This window comes from Cebus imitator, unplaced genomic scaffold (assembly GCF_001604975.1).
Source record: "Cebus imitator isolate Cc_AM_T3 unplaced genomic scaffold, Cebus_imitator-1.0 Scaffold76, whole genome shotgun sequence".
NCBI classification, from domain to species: domain Eukaryota; kingdom Metazoa; phylum Chordata; class Mammalia; order Primates; family Cebidae; genus Cebus; species Cebus imitator.
In genome coordinates, this window is record NW_016107391.1 from 2,984,979 (window position 1) to 3,001,983 (window position 17,005).

General features: G+C 41.0%; 1 protein-coding gene across 1 annotated transcript in view; it reads left to right on the plus strand.

The window, feature by feature from the left end:
* The window catches only part of ARHGAP26 (Rho GTPase activating protein 26), a 471,565-nt gene that overhangs the window by 275,624 nt on the left and 178,936 nt on the right, over positions 1 to 17,005 (plus strand). The window contains exons 14-15 of the mRNA XM_037739951.1: positions 1,788 to 1,853; positions 6,144 to 6,218. Of these exons, the coding sequence (XP_037595879.1) occupies positions 1,788 to 1,853; positions 6,144 to 6,218 (141 nt within the window). The remainder of the gene's footprint in view (positions 1 to 1,787; positions 1,854 to 6,143; positions 6,219 to 17,005) is intronic.

A 17,005-nucleotide genomic window follows, 5' to 3' on the forward strand; every position in this document is an offset into this window, starting at 1 on the left:
TGGTCAGTTTGGCTGTTGAAACTTGTGTATGCTTCACGAAGTTCTCGTGCTGTGTTTTTCAGCTCCATCAAGTTGTTTATGTTGTTCTCTAAGTTGTTTATTCTAGTTAGCATCTCATCTAACCTTTTTTCTAGGTTCTTAGTTTCTTTGCATTGTGTTAGCACATGTTCTTTTAGCTCTGAGAAGTTTGTTATTACCCACTTTCTGAAGCCTGTTTCTGTTAATTCTTCAGCTTCATTTTCCATCCATCTTTGATCCCTAGCTGGTGAGGAGTTGTGATCCTTTGGAGGAGGAAAGGCATTCTGGTTTTTGGTGTTTTCATCCTTTTTTTGCGCTGGTTTCTTCCCATCTTAGTGGCTTTATCCACCTGTGGTCTTTGTAGTTGGTGACTTTCAGATGGGGTCTCTGAGTGGACTTCCTTTTTGTTGATGATGAAGTTATTTCTTTTTGTTTCTTAGTTTTCCTTGTAACAGTCAGACCCCTCTGCTGCAGGAATGCTGTAGGTCCACTTCAGACCCTGCTTGCCTGTGGATTACCCATGGGGGCTGCAGAACAGTAAGGGTTACTGCCAGTTTCTTCTTCTGTTATCTTTGTCCCAGAAGGGTACCTGTCAGATGTTGACCTGAGCTCTCCTTTATGAGGTGTCTCTTTGGGTATATGGGTGTCAGGCAATTGCTTGAGGAGACAGTCTGTCCCTTATAGAAGCTCAAGTGCTGTGCTAGGAGCTCCGTTGTTCCATGCAGAGCTGCTGGGAGGCAATTTTTAGTCTGCTGCAGCGGAACTCATAACTGCCTCTTTTCCCAGGTGCTCTGTCCTAGGAAGCTCAGCTTTATTTATAAGTTCCTGTTGTGCTGCTGCCTTTTTTCATAGATGCCCTGCCCCGCATGGAGTAGTCTAGTCACAGTCTGCCAGCAGAGGTGTTGCTGAGCTGCCACAGGCTCTGCTCAGCTGCTGTGTGAACTGCCTTGGCAGTGGTGGACTACCTTGGTAGTGGGGGTTGCCCTTCCCCCACCCCCACTGAATTGGACTGTCCTGGGTCTAGCTCGGCTTGCTGCGAAACTCTCAATCCAGAGCATTTCAGATTGCTTGTTTCGTGGGGGTGGTACCTGCTGAGCCAGATCGCCTGGCTCCCTGTCTCAGCCCCCTCTCTTTCAGTTGAATGGGCGGCTCTGGTGCCAGTTGAAACAGCTGCCCAGATTTGTGTGAGTTTCTGTGCACCAACCCGGTACCGGCTGAAACTGCCATGCTGAAAACTCATGGTGCTTTTCGGCCCTGGAATCTCCTGGTCTGTGGGCAGTGAAAATTTGTTTGGAAATGTGGTGGGCACTCACCCTCCACGTTTTTTTTTTGCTGGGAACTGCACTTCGGAGCTGTTCCTATTCGGCCATCTTGGAACCTCCAATTTCTACTTTTTTAAGGAGACTGCAGTTAGTTCTACAGCTTCTGTTAATAGCACAGCAATGTAAAGGCACCTGTCACCCTGTGCTGCTGTTTCTTCACCTGTACATTAAAGATAATTTTGCAGATTCCTACAATTTGAGGTTACTATGATAGCTAAATGAGATAATACATGCAAGGCACTTAAAAACCAAACCTAGCTTATGGAAAGCTCTCAATCATTGCCAGCTATTGTTAGTGTTATAGTGTTATTCCTGTACTGTTATTGGGAAAAATTAAAGGGCTATGTAGCCACAACATGCGATTGATTCATCCTGGATTGGGTAAGCCCTATCCTGAGGTTCAGTTTCATGGCTAGCAACTTGACTGCCCTTCTTTTGCTCTTTCAGCTGCGCAGTTGGACAGCATTGGTTTCAGCATAATCAGGAAATGCATCCATGCTGTGGAAACCAGAGGTAAAGTAGTTTAACAGATGGCATTGTTGTCGTGGAAGGTCATGCATCTGGTGAGGAGTCAGACCTGCTACCTGCTGTTTCCTGACTTTAAGTGACTCATTAGCTCCCCAAGTGCCATTGTCAGTAGATTTCCACAAGTCCTGTTGGTCTCAAGCAGGAGGTTTTTACTGATTTCGCGTCACCAACTTTTGGCTGATCAGAAGAATGTTTTAAGTATCTGAAATATGTATGATTATAGAAGCCAGTTACTGAAATTCAGTTTTTAAAATATTAAAAATACAGGGTGTCATGATACATGTGTTTCTTTGTTAACACTTTATAAGTGATAGTAATGGGTCTGAAAACCAACCTAATTTGGGAGCAGTGATATTTCACGAGATCCAGAATAATTGTAATGAGTTATGAAAATATCTGTGATTTCCGACCAAGTTGCAGGTACCACTAATGCTCCTGTGATTTTTTGCTTACATCCATCATGGAAGGAAAAGCTTAATGTCAGTTATACGTTAGTGAAGATAAAAATGTGTTTGTTTTCCTGTCTAAGTTCACAGACACCCTGAATTTTCTCTGGCAGACATCTTGCGGTCTGTGAACCTAAGGTGCTCTGGGGAGCTAGTCCCTGGGGACCACCCAGGTAGAGAGAAGAGATTAGGCCCATGTTGCACACTGACCTTTCCCAGGTCTGTAGGAGCAGGACATTAAGCTCAGGGAAGCTGGTTCATCCTGATGGTCTCCATCCCTTCTTCAGAGACTGCCACAAAGGAGAGTCCTCAGTCCCAGCAGTTTGGAGCCTGGAGTGTGCTGGTCTATCTCACCCCTGAGAAAAGCTGTTAACCATCTTTCCACTGGATTTCAGTTGAACCATTGTCAGAGATGTGAATCTTATTTACTCTATCGCCTCTCAGCCTACCAGCCCTTTTTAAGTAGTTGAAAGAAATTCCCTTTTAAAGCAGGGTTTGTAACTCTTAGCAGTCGAGACATATACACTTTAAAAAAATTAATAAGGACTGTGAAGCATTAAGTAGAGGGAAGAGAGAGTTGAGACATACACACTTTAAAAGACATATACACTTAAAAAAATAAGAACTGTGAAGCATTAAGTAGAGGGGAGAGAGAGAATTTTAAAACCTGCCCTTATATATACTGTCAAAAGATATTCTTTCCAAAACAGTTGTAATGTGTGGAAACGTTTTTAAAAATGTTCGGTTATTTCTGCTGTACCTCCCTTAAAGAGTTAAGGCAGCTCTTAAGGTATGTAAGATATATCTAGAGAACATAAAGTGGAAGTAGGTGACATTTCTGGGAATTGGTCTTGAGGAAATAAGGATATGGAGCAGGTTGAGCCATAAGGATGTTTACACAGTGGTGGTGTTAAGGTACAAACTCAGAAACTGGCCAAATGCCTCAAAAATGGGTTAAATCAACCATGGTACATCTGTGTAATAAAAAACTATGAATCACTAACAATGCAATGGAAATACAGTTTTTGACGTATGGCATTTAAAAAATTATTTATATTATGTAAAAAATGCAAGTTACAAAGCAGCTGCTCAGTATGAGCCCATTCTGGGAGCAGGGGGGAGAGGAGCGTTCATATTGCACAGGTTTCATTGTGTTCTCAGTGGCTCTCCGCTGATTTTTACTGTTTCCTTTTGAGTCATCTATTTACCTTAACTGTAGTTTCTAAGTCTTTTTGAAGTTTTTGTTAGTAAGGTAAATTTTTCTTTTTTCTTTCTTTGAGATGGAGTCTTGCTCTGTTGCCCAGGATGGAGTGCAGTGGTGCAATCCACAGTCACTGCAACCTTGGCCTCCCGGGTTCAAGCGATTCTCCTACCTCAGCCTCTGGAGTAGCTGGGATTTCAGGTGTCTACCACCACACCCAGCTAATTTTTGTACTTTGAGTAGAGACAGGGTTTCACCATGTTGTCCAGGCTGATCTTGAACTCCTGACCTCAAGTGATCTGCCCACTTCGTCCTTCCAAAGCACTGGGATTACAGGCATGAGCCACTGCATGCAGCCTAATTTTTCAACAGGAGTTTTAATTTACCTTTTTTTTCAATTGAAAAACAAAGACTGGGATTAAAAGGTACAGGGTTTAAAGGTAGAGGTGCAAAAATGGAGCCAAAAGCGAGTCCAAAATAAAAATCTCTCCCTGATGAAGTTCATATACTTGCTTGAGCTGGGCCAACTGTTTGTATCTCAGTTTTCCGCAGCCAAAATCAAAAGGGAAACCTAGTCATTTAAAATTGTACATGAAGTCTGTGGTAAGTGCAGACCAGTAGCTCACAAGGACAACTTTTTCTCATGTAAAACTACAAAATATATACAATAAGTAGGAGAAAAGGTGCACGAGTTCCTTTTCCCCCCTCTAAAATGAAAATGGAAATAATGTGTTTTAACTTCTAAGAAAGTCTTCATTGAGCACAAAGAAGAAATAAGGACAGTATGAGTTAGGTGCCATTTTAGCATAAATAGTTGAAGAAAGTGGCTATCTCCCTATTGCAGTGTGTGTATGTGCGTACATATTTATGGTGACCAGAAATGAACAGACTTCCCATACTCTCTGGGATTTGTCCACAGTTGTCCAGTGGGAGGTGATATTGTGTAAAGTCCCAGGAAAGCACAAGGATAGAAGTAGAGATACCTCAGACCTTTCAAGCACACAAGCTGACATGTTATTTTCTGTCACTGAGTAACCTGGGACCCATCATTTAGTTTTTGACCAGGGGCTCCTAGTCCATGAATCATGCAGAATGATGTACATGGTTTTACAGGTCCTTTTTAGCTGTAAAATCCTATCATTCCAAACTACTTCTTTTTATTCATTAGTTCCACATCTACATAGGTCTTGCTGAAAGTACTACGGAACTGGTCCTTTCCCAAATTTCTTCTGGAAGATTGTATTTTGGTCCCCAAGTGTTTTGTACTGGCCTTGATGGAATATAAACTTAATGTTTTCTTTATTATTGTGTACCATATACTGATCCAGGGGCTGAGAATATAATGGTGAACAGAACACAATTACTGTTTACATTCTATTGTGGGGAGAAAAACAAACAAGGATAATTTCAGATATCGTTAACCGCTATAAAGAAAGAAGACAGGTTAAGGGCATGACCAGCAGTGTTGATTGTGGGATGCATTAGATTGAAGCAGTTGCATTTAAGCTGAGACCTGAATGATGAAAAACTGTGGCAGAAGAGCAGCTCAGGTGGAGGAAACAGCTGGAGCAAAGGCTATGAGGTGGGGCCATGAACTTGGCATGTTGGGGTGACAGGAAGGCCAGTATGTGGAGCAGAATGCATGTGGTTGATGATGCAATCAGAGATTGTCAGTGCTCAATAGTATAGGCCTGATAGGCCATTGTAAGTCGTTTTGATTATGGTCTAAATGCAATGGGAAGCTATTGGAGAGTTTTAAGAGAAGAGGTGGTATAAACTAATTTACACTTTAGACAGTTTGCTTTGGCTGCTGGTTGGAGAATGGACATCAGAGGAATAAAATAGGAAGCCGGAGTTCTGTTACTTGAGAGGGGTCAGATATGATAGGCCTAGGACTAACAGGAGAAAAATCATTTCACGTCACCTGGTCAAAATGGCCTTCTTTTGTAACTGGTACAGTGATGATCTAATCCATGTATTTCAATGAACAGAAACACTGCAGTGGATTGGTTTTTGATTATTATTGAGATGTTTAATTTAAAAGTAAACCCTTACTCGTCTAATTGTACAGTTCCTTGGGTTGAATGAAATAAAGGTGGTATTTTTTTTTGATAAAGAATATTTATATTATAAATGAATGGATCTTCTAATTTCTCAGTCTTGGCTAACATTCTGTAAAGTTAAAAATGTTCATACACCTCAATATTTTCATTTTATATGTAAAAATACATTATAAAGTGTCTTTTTCTGTTGTATGAATTTTTAATCATCCATTTTTGGCATTTTAATTTTAAAAATTGGTTAAATATGACATGATTAAAAGTACACATTTTGCATCTTTTAGAACTCTTCAGATGCTGCCTTTGGCAAGATAAAAGGAAAGTTTCTTTTGCCTCTGACAACTGAACTAACATGAGGGCTGAAGTGTGCAGCACATCCGTGAAATCCTAGACAGCTGTACCAAATCCCACTCCTTTGCTAAGAGCTGAGCTGAATGACAGGGGACTTTAATTAGTGCAGCTTTTAGAAGGACTGAGAAAATGAAAAAAAAGAAGTGCATTTGGCTGGATTGGCCTGACTTGTGTTCTGACGTGCTTCTAATTAAATCATCACTGTTTCTTTCCTCAGGAATCAACGAGCAAGGGCTATACCGAATTGTGGGGGTCAACTCCAGAGTGCAGAAGTTGCTGAGTGTCCTGATGGGTAAGTGCGGCAGTGGCTCTGCCAGGCAGGTCTCTGGGTGGGGGGCTCACTCTGTAAAGTCACCAGGTCTGTGAGTAGATACAGCCTGTGGCAAAGGAATCGGGGTGTCCACAAGCTGTCACCAGAAATCAGCTGCCCCATTGGTCAGATGTCATGGCTTCAGGCACTGCTGTGAAAGGTTCTGGTTAGGACTGGACAAAATAAAAAATCCCAGGGCCCAGACACCACACCCTCTGTGTCTGCAGGCTCAGAGCTGCTGGCCCAAGTAGTACTCGCTCACTCATGTGACCGCCACACCCTACTCTCTTTAATAGCTCATGACTCCCTCCGTTCTCTTTTGGGGCAGGTATTTAGTGGGACACACCCAATGCTCAAGGAAAGGCATCATTCTAGGCTCCAGAGGACCTCAGAGTTCATGTTCCTGATACTGAGCAGGTGTCATGTAACTCTCAGATAAAATGTTTATAAGCAGATCAATCTTCTGATCCTTTTTGCTTCTAGATTTCAACTGAATACCTGTCACTTGAGCAGTGGAACTTCCTTTGCCGCTAGCTGATATAAATATACAACCACTGTCTCCAAATGTGCAGTGTTTGAATCAAAAGCCCATGAGTCTATGAGCCAAATTTGCTTAGGCTGCGGATTTCCTGTATTTTTAGATATGAGTGCAGCCAGCCTCCGTGAGTCACATGGATCTAAATGGCAAACAGATCCGATTTCACAGAGGCTGTTATTCCTCCCCATGAAAGCCCTAGCTTGTAGAGATGGACTATCACTTGGGGTACCCAGCTCAGTGTATTGGACAAGAACAGTTCTTGTGTTAGTATTTGTAATTTCTTTTGCCATCCCACTTTCTGAAAATAGCTTTCTTATGTAAAGAAATCTCTTCTCTCACGTTGGCCAGAATGACTGTCTTCACCTCTTTTTGAGAGAGTCATTCACCCCTTGTAGCCAAAACCCTATTGTATTACTAATTAGAGTGAGATCTGTTTTTTGGAACTGTGATTATTTGCGAGGTGCTTTAGCACTGAGGTCTGAGTGCTTTTGGTTAAGATTTGAAATATGGTTAGTTTTTGTAAAAATTAAACCTTTCATTTTGAGATAATTATAGATTTATAGGCAGTTGTAAGAAACAATATAGAGATCCTGTGTACCACTTATCCAGTATCCTCTGAAGGTAACATCTTTAAAAACACAATTTTAGTATCACAATCAAAATATTGACATTGATATAGTCAAGGTGCAGAACATTTTCATCACTGAAAGGATTCCTTGGGATGTTGTACAAACACACACCTCACTTCCCACCCTGTACCTTGTCTCCAACTCCTGGCAATCAGTAATCTGTTCTCTATTTCTATAATTTTGTCATTTCAAGATTATTATTTAAATGGAATTATACAATATGGAGCCTTTTGGTATTGGCATTGTTTTTCAGTCAGTATAATTTCCTCAAGATTTATTTTTGTTGTTCCATATTTTAGTAGTTCCTTTTTATTGCTGCATAGTGTTTCAGTGTATGGTTGTACCACACTTTATTGAACAATTCATTTATTGAAGGACATCTAAGTTGTTTCCAGTTTGGGGCAGTTATGATAAAACTGCTATAAATGTTCAGGTACAGTTTCTGTGTGAGCATATATCTCCTCCTCTGGGATAAATATCCAAGTGTGTAATTGCTGGATTGTATGATGATACGGTTAAATTTGAGAAATTCTAATATAAGGAAGAATTAAGAGTCTAATAGGTGTCAGTCCTTAGTTTTTATTTCTGACCAGAGCTGTAAACGTTTGTGGAGTGTCTGCTGCCTGTACCAGATGTCAGGTGCTAGAGATTAAACTTTAGAAAGAGCTGTTTCTTTTCTGCAAGGAGAGATATGTGTGTATATGAAAGCTGTAATGTAACGTATGATATTCGTGCTTAATATGTGCTGGGTCTAGAAGACTTAGTATAGTGAAGGAGAGAATAGAATAATTCCAATTCAGGAAGTATTCTGAACAAAGGACCTAGTGGCTATAGCAAAGGTTAATGATTCTAAGATTATCATTATTTTAATATTTTTGAAAGACCTGCTTGAAGCTGGGACAGGAGAGTTAAAGCTGAATAGCTAAGGTGGTCTCTTTTGTTGAGGAACTTGAATATTGAGCTAAGGTGTTTGGGTTTTTCTATAGGAAGTAAGAAACTATTAAAAGTTCTAAGTAGTGGGGTTACATGCATTATGATGCATTTGGCGCACAAAAGTGTCAAGAAGACAATTCAGAATACAAGGAAAAAAAGGCATTTATTTGCTCACATAACTGGTAAATGCAAGACAGAAGCTTGGCAGGGTCAGGGATGCCAATGATGTCTTTCTTTTGCTAGATCCTTTGCCCCTTCCTCCTTCTGGGTTCTCATGATCTTTGACCTCTGCTGGGCTTGGTGTGGCTTTGTTCTCTGTGGGAGTGTCCCAGACAGGTTCAGCCTCTGCAGTCCTTGAAGCCTGTGGTCACTGAGTAGAGACTGCCTTTCTTGACCGTGTTGGCAGGAGGCTCCAGCGAGGACTTTGCTTGGCCAGTATGGGGCCATTCACATGATTCATTTCTCAATCTCAGACCAGTCACATGGCCCACAGCAGATGGCCTGGATCCTGTGCCTGTCTCAGGGGATGTGGGGGTTGGGGTGTGGATGGGGTTAGTCCCTGGAACCCAGTGGACTGAGCAGGATTATTAATAGGATGATGGAGGAGTGCTTTCCTGAAATAATGGCTGCTGGTAACTTTTTAAAAGAAAGTATGTCTAACACAGGCCTAATAATAACAGATTCCAGCACTAGGAGCATAGTCTTGGCTACAGTATGGAGCATGTGTATAATTGTGGAAGGACATAGAAGAGGAAGATGGTTACAATAGATTAGATAAGGCAAATCCTGTCAACGACTGAACCAAATAGGTGCTCTGAAGTCAGGAAAAAAGGACAGAATCCCTTTGTAGAGAGAGAATCTACAGGACTTTTAACCAACTGATATGCGGGAACAGAAGGGGCAGAGAGATTTCAAAAGTGACAGATTATTATGTAAGATGACACTAATGAAAAATGACATTTTAGACTGCTTTGCTAATCTAAAAAAGAATCACTTTAGCTCAGTTGTGTTAAGCAAAAGAGTGGTTATGAAAGGATCTTGTTTTTATCACTTTTCTTAGTGGCCTTCACACAAGATATTTGTCTTGTTCTCTTCCTTGGTTTTCCTGGGGATAGAGAAAATAATCATGAACATTTGAGAAATGTCACAAAAAAGTAATAACTAGCAGCTGAAAGTCATGAGGGTGGCTGCCTCTGCCAGGAGGACATTACAGATAGACTGGAATCTAATCTGAGATCCAACCAGAGCTGTGAGATGACCACAGTGCAGCATCTAATTGAAAGCTGAGGATTGTATCCATGATTCCCCCACACCAGTTAAGTAAGTCTGAATCTCTCAATTACAGAGTCACCAGGGCTCCAGACCTGAAGAGGGGGCTACATCTTCTCTTCTGTGAACGTGGTCTCAATCAGTTCTTGGTACCGGTAGTGTCTTGGCTAGCCAAGAGCATAAAATAAACATGGCACCTGTCCTCCAAAACCTTCCCTGAGATGGCTGGACCAAGTGAACCTTTCATTAAGTATTGTTTTATTATACATTCATTGAATGCTTATTATGTGCCAGGTACTGTGTAAGATTTGGTTTGTCTGTCCAAGTCTCTCAAAAGTGGAGTAGTAAGCTGGGCGCGGTGGCTCACGCTTGTAATCCCACCACATTGGGAGGCTGAGGTGGGTGGATCATGAGGTCAAGAGTTTGAGACCAGCCTGGCCAACACAGTGAAACCCCATCTCTACTAAAAATACAAAAATTAGCTGGGTGTGGTGGCGGGCACCTGTAATCCCAGCTACTAGGGAGACTGAGGCAGGAGAATTGCGTGAACCGGGGAGACAGAGATTGCAGTGAGCTGAGATCGCGCCACTGCACTCCAGCCTGGCCAACAGAGCTAGACTCCATCTCAAAAAAAAAAAAAAGTGGAGTAGTATGTTTTGGTTATTCAAAGTATGGCTGGCTGAGCGCAACAGCGCACTCCTACAATCCCAGCAGTTTGGGAAGCTGAGGCAGGTGGATCACCTGGGGTCAGGAGGTTGAGAGCAGCCTGGCTAACCAGGTGAAACCCCATCTCTACTAAAAAATTAGGCTGGGTGTGTTGGGTCATACCTGTAATCTCAGCACTTTGGGAGGCTGAGGTGGGTAGACCACCTGAGGTCAGGAGTTTGAGACCAGCCTGCCCAACATGGTGAAACCCCATCTCTACTAAAAATACAAAAAATTAGTTGGGTGTGGTGGCACATGCCTGTAATCCCAGCTACTCAGGAGGCTGAGGCAGGAGAACTGGTTGAACCTGGGAGGTGGAGGTTGCAGTGAGCTGGGACTGCACCATTGTACTCTAGCCTAGGCAACAAGAATGAAACTTTATCTCAAAGAAAAAAAAATACAAATATTAGCCAGGTGTGGTGGTGTGTGCCTGTAGCCCCTCTACTCAGGAGGTTGAGGCTGGAGAATCCCTTGAACCCTGGAGGCAGAGGTTGTAATGAGCCAAGATTGTGCCACTGCACTCCAGCCTGGATGACAGAGCAAGACTTTGTCTCAAAAAAAAAAAAAAAAAAAAAAAAAAGTGTGGTTGAGGATTAAAACCAGAGACTTTTTCGGATTATTTGGATTTTATTTTTGGTACTCTTAATACATTGGAGGACTTTGGGTTGGAAGAGGAATATAAGAGCCAGTGCTTTGGGAATGTCTTCTTTTTACTGATCCTGATTCCTTAAGAAAGCTTGCTAAAATTCCTCAAAGCAAGCGCAGTGTGGCTTTGTGCTCGTGTCCTACCACGAGCTACCCTTGATCCCTTCCTCCTAGTAACAGAAGTCAATAGTCTTTGGAGAGTGAAATGGACTCTCAAAGAGTTGCAGATTCCTAGAAATAGAATACCTTCTGTGTGCCTGGGGTTTTACCCCCTGAATATTAAATAAAGATAAATGTTTCCAAATTTTTGCCCAACTTTTTAATATATACTATCTAATATATAAGTCAGCTATATACTTGTTCAGTGCATGTCTGTCTCTCTGTATATATTTTAAATAAATTTTTTCCTGATGAAAAGTTATGAGTGGTCTTTGTGAAAATTTGGAGGAATACAAAAAGTAGAAGAAAGTAACAGTTCTATAGACTAGAGTTAACCTTTATTAACTGTTTTGCCATATGACATCAGAATGTTATATTATTACCTTTTACATTTAGTATAGTATACTATACTATAATAAATATAACAGTATGTTTAGCAAAATTAAATTCACTGGGCAGATATTACAGGTTTTATTCATGTAACACTATAGAGTGTCTCATGTCATTCAGGTTCTTCCTGAGTGTGATTTTCTTAGCCATATACTTCATAGATGCTCTATAACATTTTAATCAGTTCCCTATCCTTGGATATATGGGCTAACTGCAATTCTTCATCATTCTAGAAAGCACTCAGGTAAACATCCCCATGAGGCAGGACAGAGGGTAAACATCCCCACAGAGGTAGCAGAGATTAAGAGCATGCATTTTGAGATTCGACAAGTTGCAGTTCCACTGCTTATTTCTTTGACTTACATGCGTGATTTACACTGTGGTCTGGTCATCTATTTCCACATCTATATTGATGGCTCCTGCCTCCATAGTAATGTGAGGATGGAATGAAAAGATGCCTGTGAGTTGCTGAGTCCAGAGCCTTCACGTGTTAAATATAAAATGTTAGCTGTTATAATTTTTATATGCATCTCTATTTCCTCAGGACTTATTTTAAGGTATTTAATTGCTGGGTCAAGGTATGTACATGTCTTCAAGGCTCTTAATTGATATTCCCAAGTTTGTAGTTAGCAAAGTCTGGGGAGATTATTCTATATCCCGTATCATTGCCATGCTGTGTACTACTGTTTTGCATATAAATTATAAACATTTTTAAGTGTATCTCCTTGTATTTAATTTCGCATTTCTGTAATTTTGGGTGAGGTTATACTGTTTACATATTTACTGCTGATTTATACTTCTTTGTAAATTGCCTATTTGTATTCTTGGCCTATTTTTCTATTGGCATGTTTGTCTTTTACTTCAAAAATTTTTTTTTTGTTATTTTTCTCCACTCTGTTGCCCAGGTTGTAGTGCAGTGGTGCCATGTTGGCTCCCTGCAACCCCTGCCCTCCAGGTACAAGTGATTCTCATACTTCAACATCCTGAGTAGCTGGGATTACGGGTGCGTGCCACCACACCAGGCTAACTTTTGTATTTTTTTTAGTAGAGCTAGGGTTTCACCATGTTGGCCAGGCTAATCTCAAACTCCTGTCCTCAAATGATCTGCCTCCCTTGGCCTCCTGAAGTGCTGGGATTATACGCCTAAGCCACTGAACCCGGCAGTGTGTTCTTCTGATTACAAGACCTTTTTAGATCTGTAGGATATTTTTTAAAAATATGTTTTTCAGATTATTATTTGTCTTAAACTTTATAGTGCATTTGCTTTTGTTGTCTTATGAATATTTTATTTTATTTCATTTTCTTGAGACAGAGTCTCACACTTTAACCCAGGCTGGAATGTAGTGGCTTGCTCTTGGCTCACTGCAACCTCTACCTCCTGGGTTCAAGTGATTCTTGTACCTCAGCCACCTGAGTAGTTGGGACTACAGGTGTGCGCCACCATGCCTGGCTAATTTTTGTATTTTTAGTAGAGACAGGGTTTCATCATGTTGCTCAGGCTAGCCTCAAACTCCTGAGCTCAAGTGATCTGCCTTCCTTGACCTCCCAGCATGCTAGGATTAAAGATGTGAGCCACTGGGCCGGGACTGTTTTAAATTTTATGATGTCCAGTATATTATCTTTTCTTTAAATGAATTGTGGCATAAAAGACCTTCCCCAGGCTGGGCACAGCAGCTCAGACCTGAAAGCCCAGCTCAGGCCTGAAAGCCCAGGCCGAGGTGGGCGGATCACAAGGTCAGAAGTTCAAGACCAGCTTGACCAACACGGTGAAACCCCATATCTACTAAAAATTAGCTGGGTGTGGTGGTGTGCACCTGTAGTCCCAGCTACTTGGGAGGCTGAGGCATGGGATTCACTTGAACCTGGGAGGCAGAGGTTGCAGTGAGCTGAGATCAAGCCACTACATTCCAGCCTGGGTGAAAGAGTGAGACTGTGTCTCAAAGAAAAAACAAAAAAAGGCTTCCCCAATCTAAAATTGCAAAAACCTTTATTTTTCTTAAAATCCATCATATAAAGTGGAAACTCTCCTTTTTCCTCAAATACTTATCCAGTTGACTGATATCCATATAATGAGCTGTCTTCCTCCTTTCCACTACTTTTTATATATCACCATGTAATTGTTGTTTTATACGTATTGGGATCCTTTGAAGTTTTTATATATATTTTTCTAAAGGCAAACCAATCTTTTTACTGTTTTTTTTTTTCACTCCAATTCTCAACCTTTTAAACACACCAACAGTTTTCACATTTTTAATGTTTAATTTTTCTCCTGATTCTTTACATTCTAGCAAAAATTCTCAAACTTGTGCCCCATCTCAGTATTACTCATTTAAAATTGTTGAGTTGACTGTGGTTTTTATTTTGCTGTTTATAATGCAAATTTTAACTTTTTGTAATTGGATTTTCCAGTGTCTTTATTATCTTATTTAGCTCCTTTTATTTCTACCTTTCAGCTATAACCTTTATTATTTCAGTCTGTTTCATGTTTTATTTTGTTATCTTAGTTTCTGCCATCCATATTTTTTTGTATTTTATTTATATAACAGTGAAGGTGCTTTCTGAATGATTTTTCAGAGCGCTTTGGTCTCTGTATTTTTTGCCAGCAAGTATTTTATAGGATTTTATATCTTCTGTTTAATCAAACTTTTGCTTTTAAACTCATTGTGGATAGATTCTCCTTGTTCTGCTATTTTCCTTAATCCTGTTAGAATCATTCCCTTACATGATGATTGGAGGGTTGTTGTACATGAAATGAGCCAACTTCTGGTATTCTTGAACCTTTCATTAAGTGGACCTATAAGCCTGCATTGATTTCTCCTGGTTTTGCTATTTGATATGGTCTTGGGAGAAGCAGAGTTTATTCCTGGATAATCTGAAGCATGCTGTGGTTCTTCCCTCATCTCTCTCATGTGTCTTCTAGGATTCTTCTTCTTCTGAATTCACTTGCCTTGATATAAAAGGACACCCCTCCAATTCTGCTCCACAGTCTAATTTCATTGCCTGGATTATAATCTCATGACAGCCCTGGATGCTCCAGAGCGTACCTCTCAATAGTGTGTGTACTGGAGTGGGGTTGGAGGTGGGGGTGCATCACCGTCTTTCCCCCACACTCCCTGGTGGCTTAGGCTATGTTTTTGGTGGGCAGAGAGCCACTACCTATCACATTGTTTCCCCAACTGGGTTTTCCCCAGGCCTTCATCTGAGCTTTGCCTAGTGGGTATTCTGGCGGCAGGAGAATATTGACTGAGAGTCTAATTTTCTGCACTGTTACAAATTTGTGTTCCTTTTTTGTGTGTTTTTACTATGATGGTAAAGGACTGCAAACTCAGCATCATTGTTTCCTCATCTTGTCACCTTTTCTCTTTTTCCCCCCTTTTTAAACCATATTTAAAGCAAACTTAGTAAAACAGTGAACACAACGAAGGTTTGTAGGGCAGTGCTGTAAAGCACAGAATTATAGTAGCGTGCTTCACCTACTTACCTTTGACCAGCCATGAACTCTATTCTTCCTTATTCTGGGACCTTGCATGTCTGCATTTCTTTTTTCTATGCCCCGTATTTCCCATACCTTTTCACAGAGTGGTATAAATAAAAGCAATCAATGTCTTCTTTCTGAAGAAATCAAAATTCTTTATGATGATTTCTAAGACCTAAAGGCTTACATAGGATTAAGTGGAAACAGCCCAGACTTTGAATACTGTAGCCTACTGGAGTAGGGGAACCATGAGAAGAACAAACTTTCAATTTTGCCTACCTGTAAAAGGGAGCAGACAAAGGACAGCAGGACTGGAAGATGATAGACTGCTGGGAAAGGGGTTTGATCATTCTGGGAGCTAGTGATCTGGCAACTAATCACAATCCTGAGTCCTCAGAGAAGAGACACACAGATGGAAGCTCACCTCCTCCTCTGCTCTGGCCACCATAACCTTTTCCTGTTGGGATGCTTCAGGCAGGCTCTAAGACTGAGGTTTGAGCCAGTAAGAGCTTTTGGATCTCAGAACAGAAGGGACTGTTAGAGATAGGATACGCACATAAAAAGCTGGCATTAGTAGTTGACTTTCCCTTTTAATGTATGTCTGGTTTTTTTTTCTTTGAATTCTTTTTAACGTGCATATATTATGTTCTCACTTAAAAAGAGAAAAACACTAATTTGCATACACTATGATGTCTTATTAGGAAATTTAAGAGTATGTAGGTAACTTTCCTAATAATCTCCTCCAAAATGTCCTTCACTTTGTCTGCAGCACAGTGATAGATTAAATGGCTCTTGGGACTGATCCAGTGTGACTTTTCTAAGGTGTTCTCCTGTTATAACCACTGCTTCCAGTCTGTATCTTCTAAAATTTTCTGAATTCCTGTGATAGTACGTTCAGGAGGAAATAACATTCATTCTGCTTTCCCCACATGATGCCTTTTGTACCTTGAACTGCTCGTCTACTTTAGATCTGTTTTACTAAGCACCAGTGGTCAAGTGACATGATGGAGAGAAATGTACTGAGTTCTAAAGAAGAGTGTAAGTGATGTCTCTGCAGCATATTCAGATGCCATCAGGAAGCTTCTGTAAGTGAGGGGAGCATCAGGAGGGAGGTGTGGAAGTTGGCAGCACTTTCTGAAAATGGTGTAGTTTGGGAGGCTACTTTCAACTTAGTTTGGATTTTAAATGAATTAAAATGGGCATGCTCAAGTTATGAGCCTTGCCTCATCAGTGCTATAAAAAGCCCTTTAGCCGGGCTGTAATTTGACTCTCCTCTCTAATGTTACGCAATATTCCTATGGTTACAGAGCCCGAATAAGTGGAAGCTAATCATTAGTTTGCTAAATGTGGTTCATGGAACAGTTCACAACTCCCAGACTTGCCAACTGCTGCCTGTTCAGTTTTAGGTTCACTCTTCTTGGGTAGAAGTTGGTTTCTTCCTTAGAAAAATGTACAGTAACATTTGTCTCACATCCAGGAGCCATGCAGGATGGCAGCTCTCCATGTGTCTTGGGATGGGGAGGGAAAGAGGTCATGCAAAGTGAAGGTTTTTGATAAGTACTCTTTCGCAGGAAAAAGCCACCCGGGGAGTGCAAGAGGACAAAGAAAGACACAAATTAAAGTGGCAGGCATTTTGGATACCAGGAAAATCACATTTTGTGAGCTTTTCAGAAATTTGCTGTGTTAGAACTCTATGGAATTTACTGTTCTGTGGCCCCAGGATTAAAATTATGCTCTTTAACTTCTTCCTTGTTTGTTTCATGTGACAAGAAAGACTTCGTTTTATTGCTTAGGGTCACCTGTAACCATCATACAGGTCAGGTACTGTGCCTTTGGGAGCCACACGTTTCATGAGCTGGGGCTCTTTCCTCTCCCATATCCCAATATGTGTCAGGGGAACACGCAGAGAGCAGTAGGTACCAGTTGGATTTTTGCCCCTACCTGTTGATTATAGGCTAAATCCTGAAGCCATTCATGAGTATTTGGCCTCTTTCTCTTTGGATGAAGGTGGTTTCTTTCCCAGTAA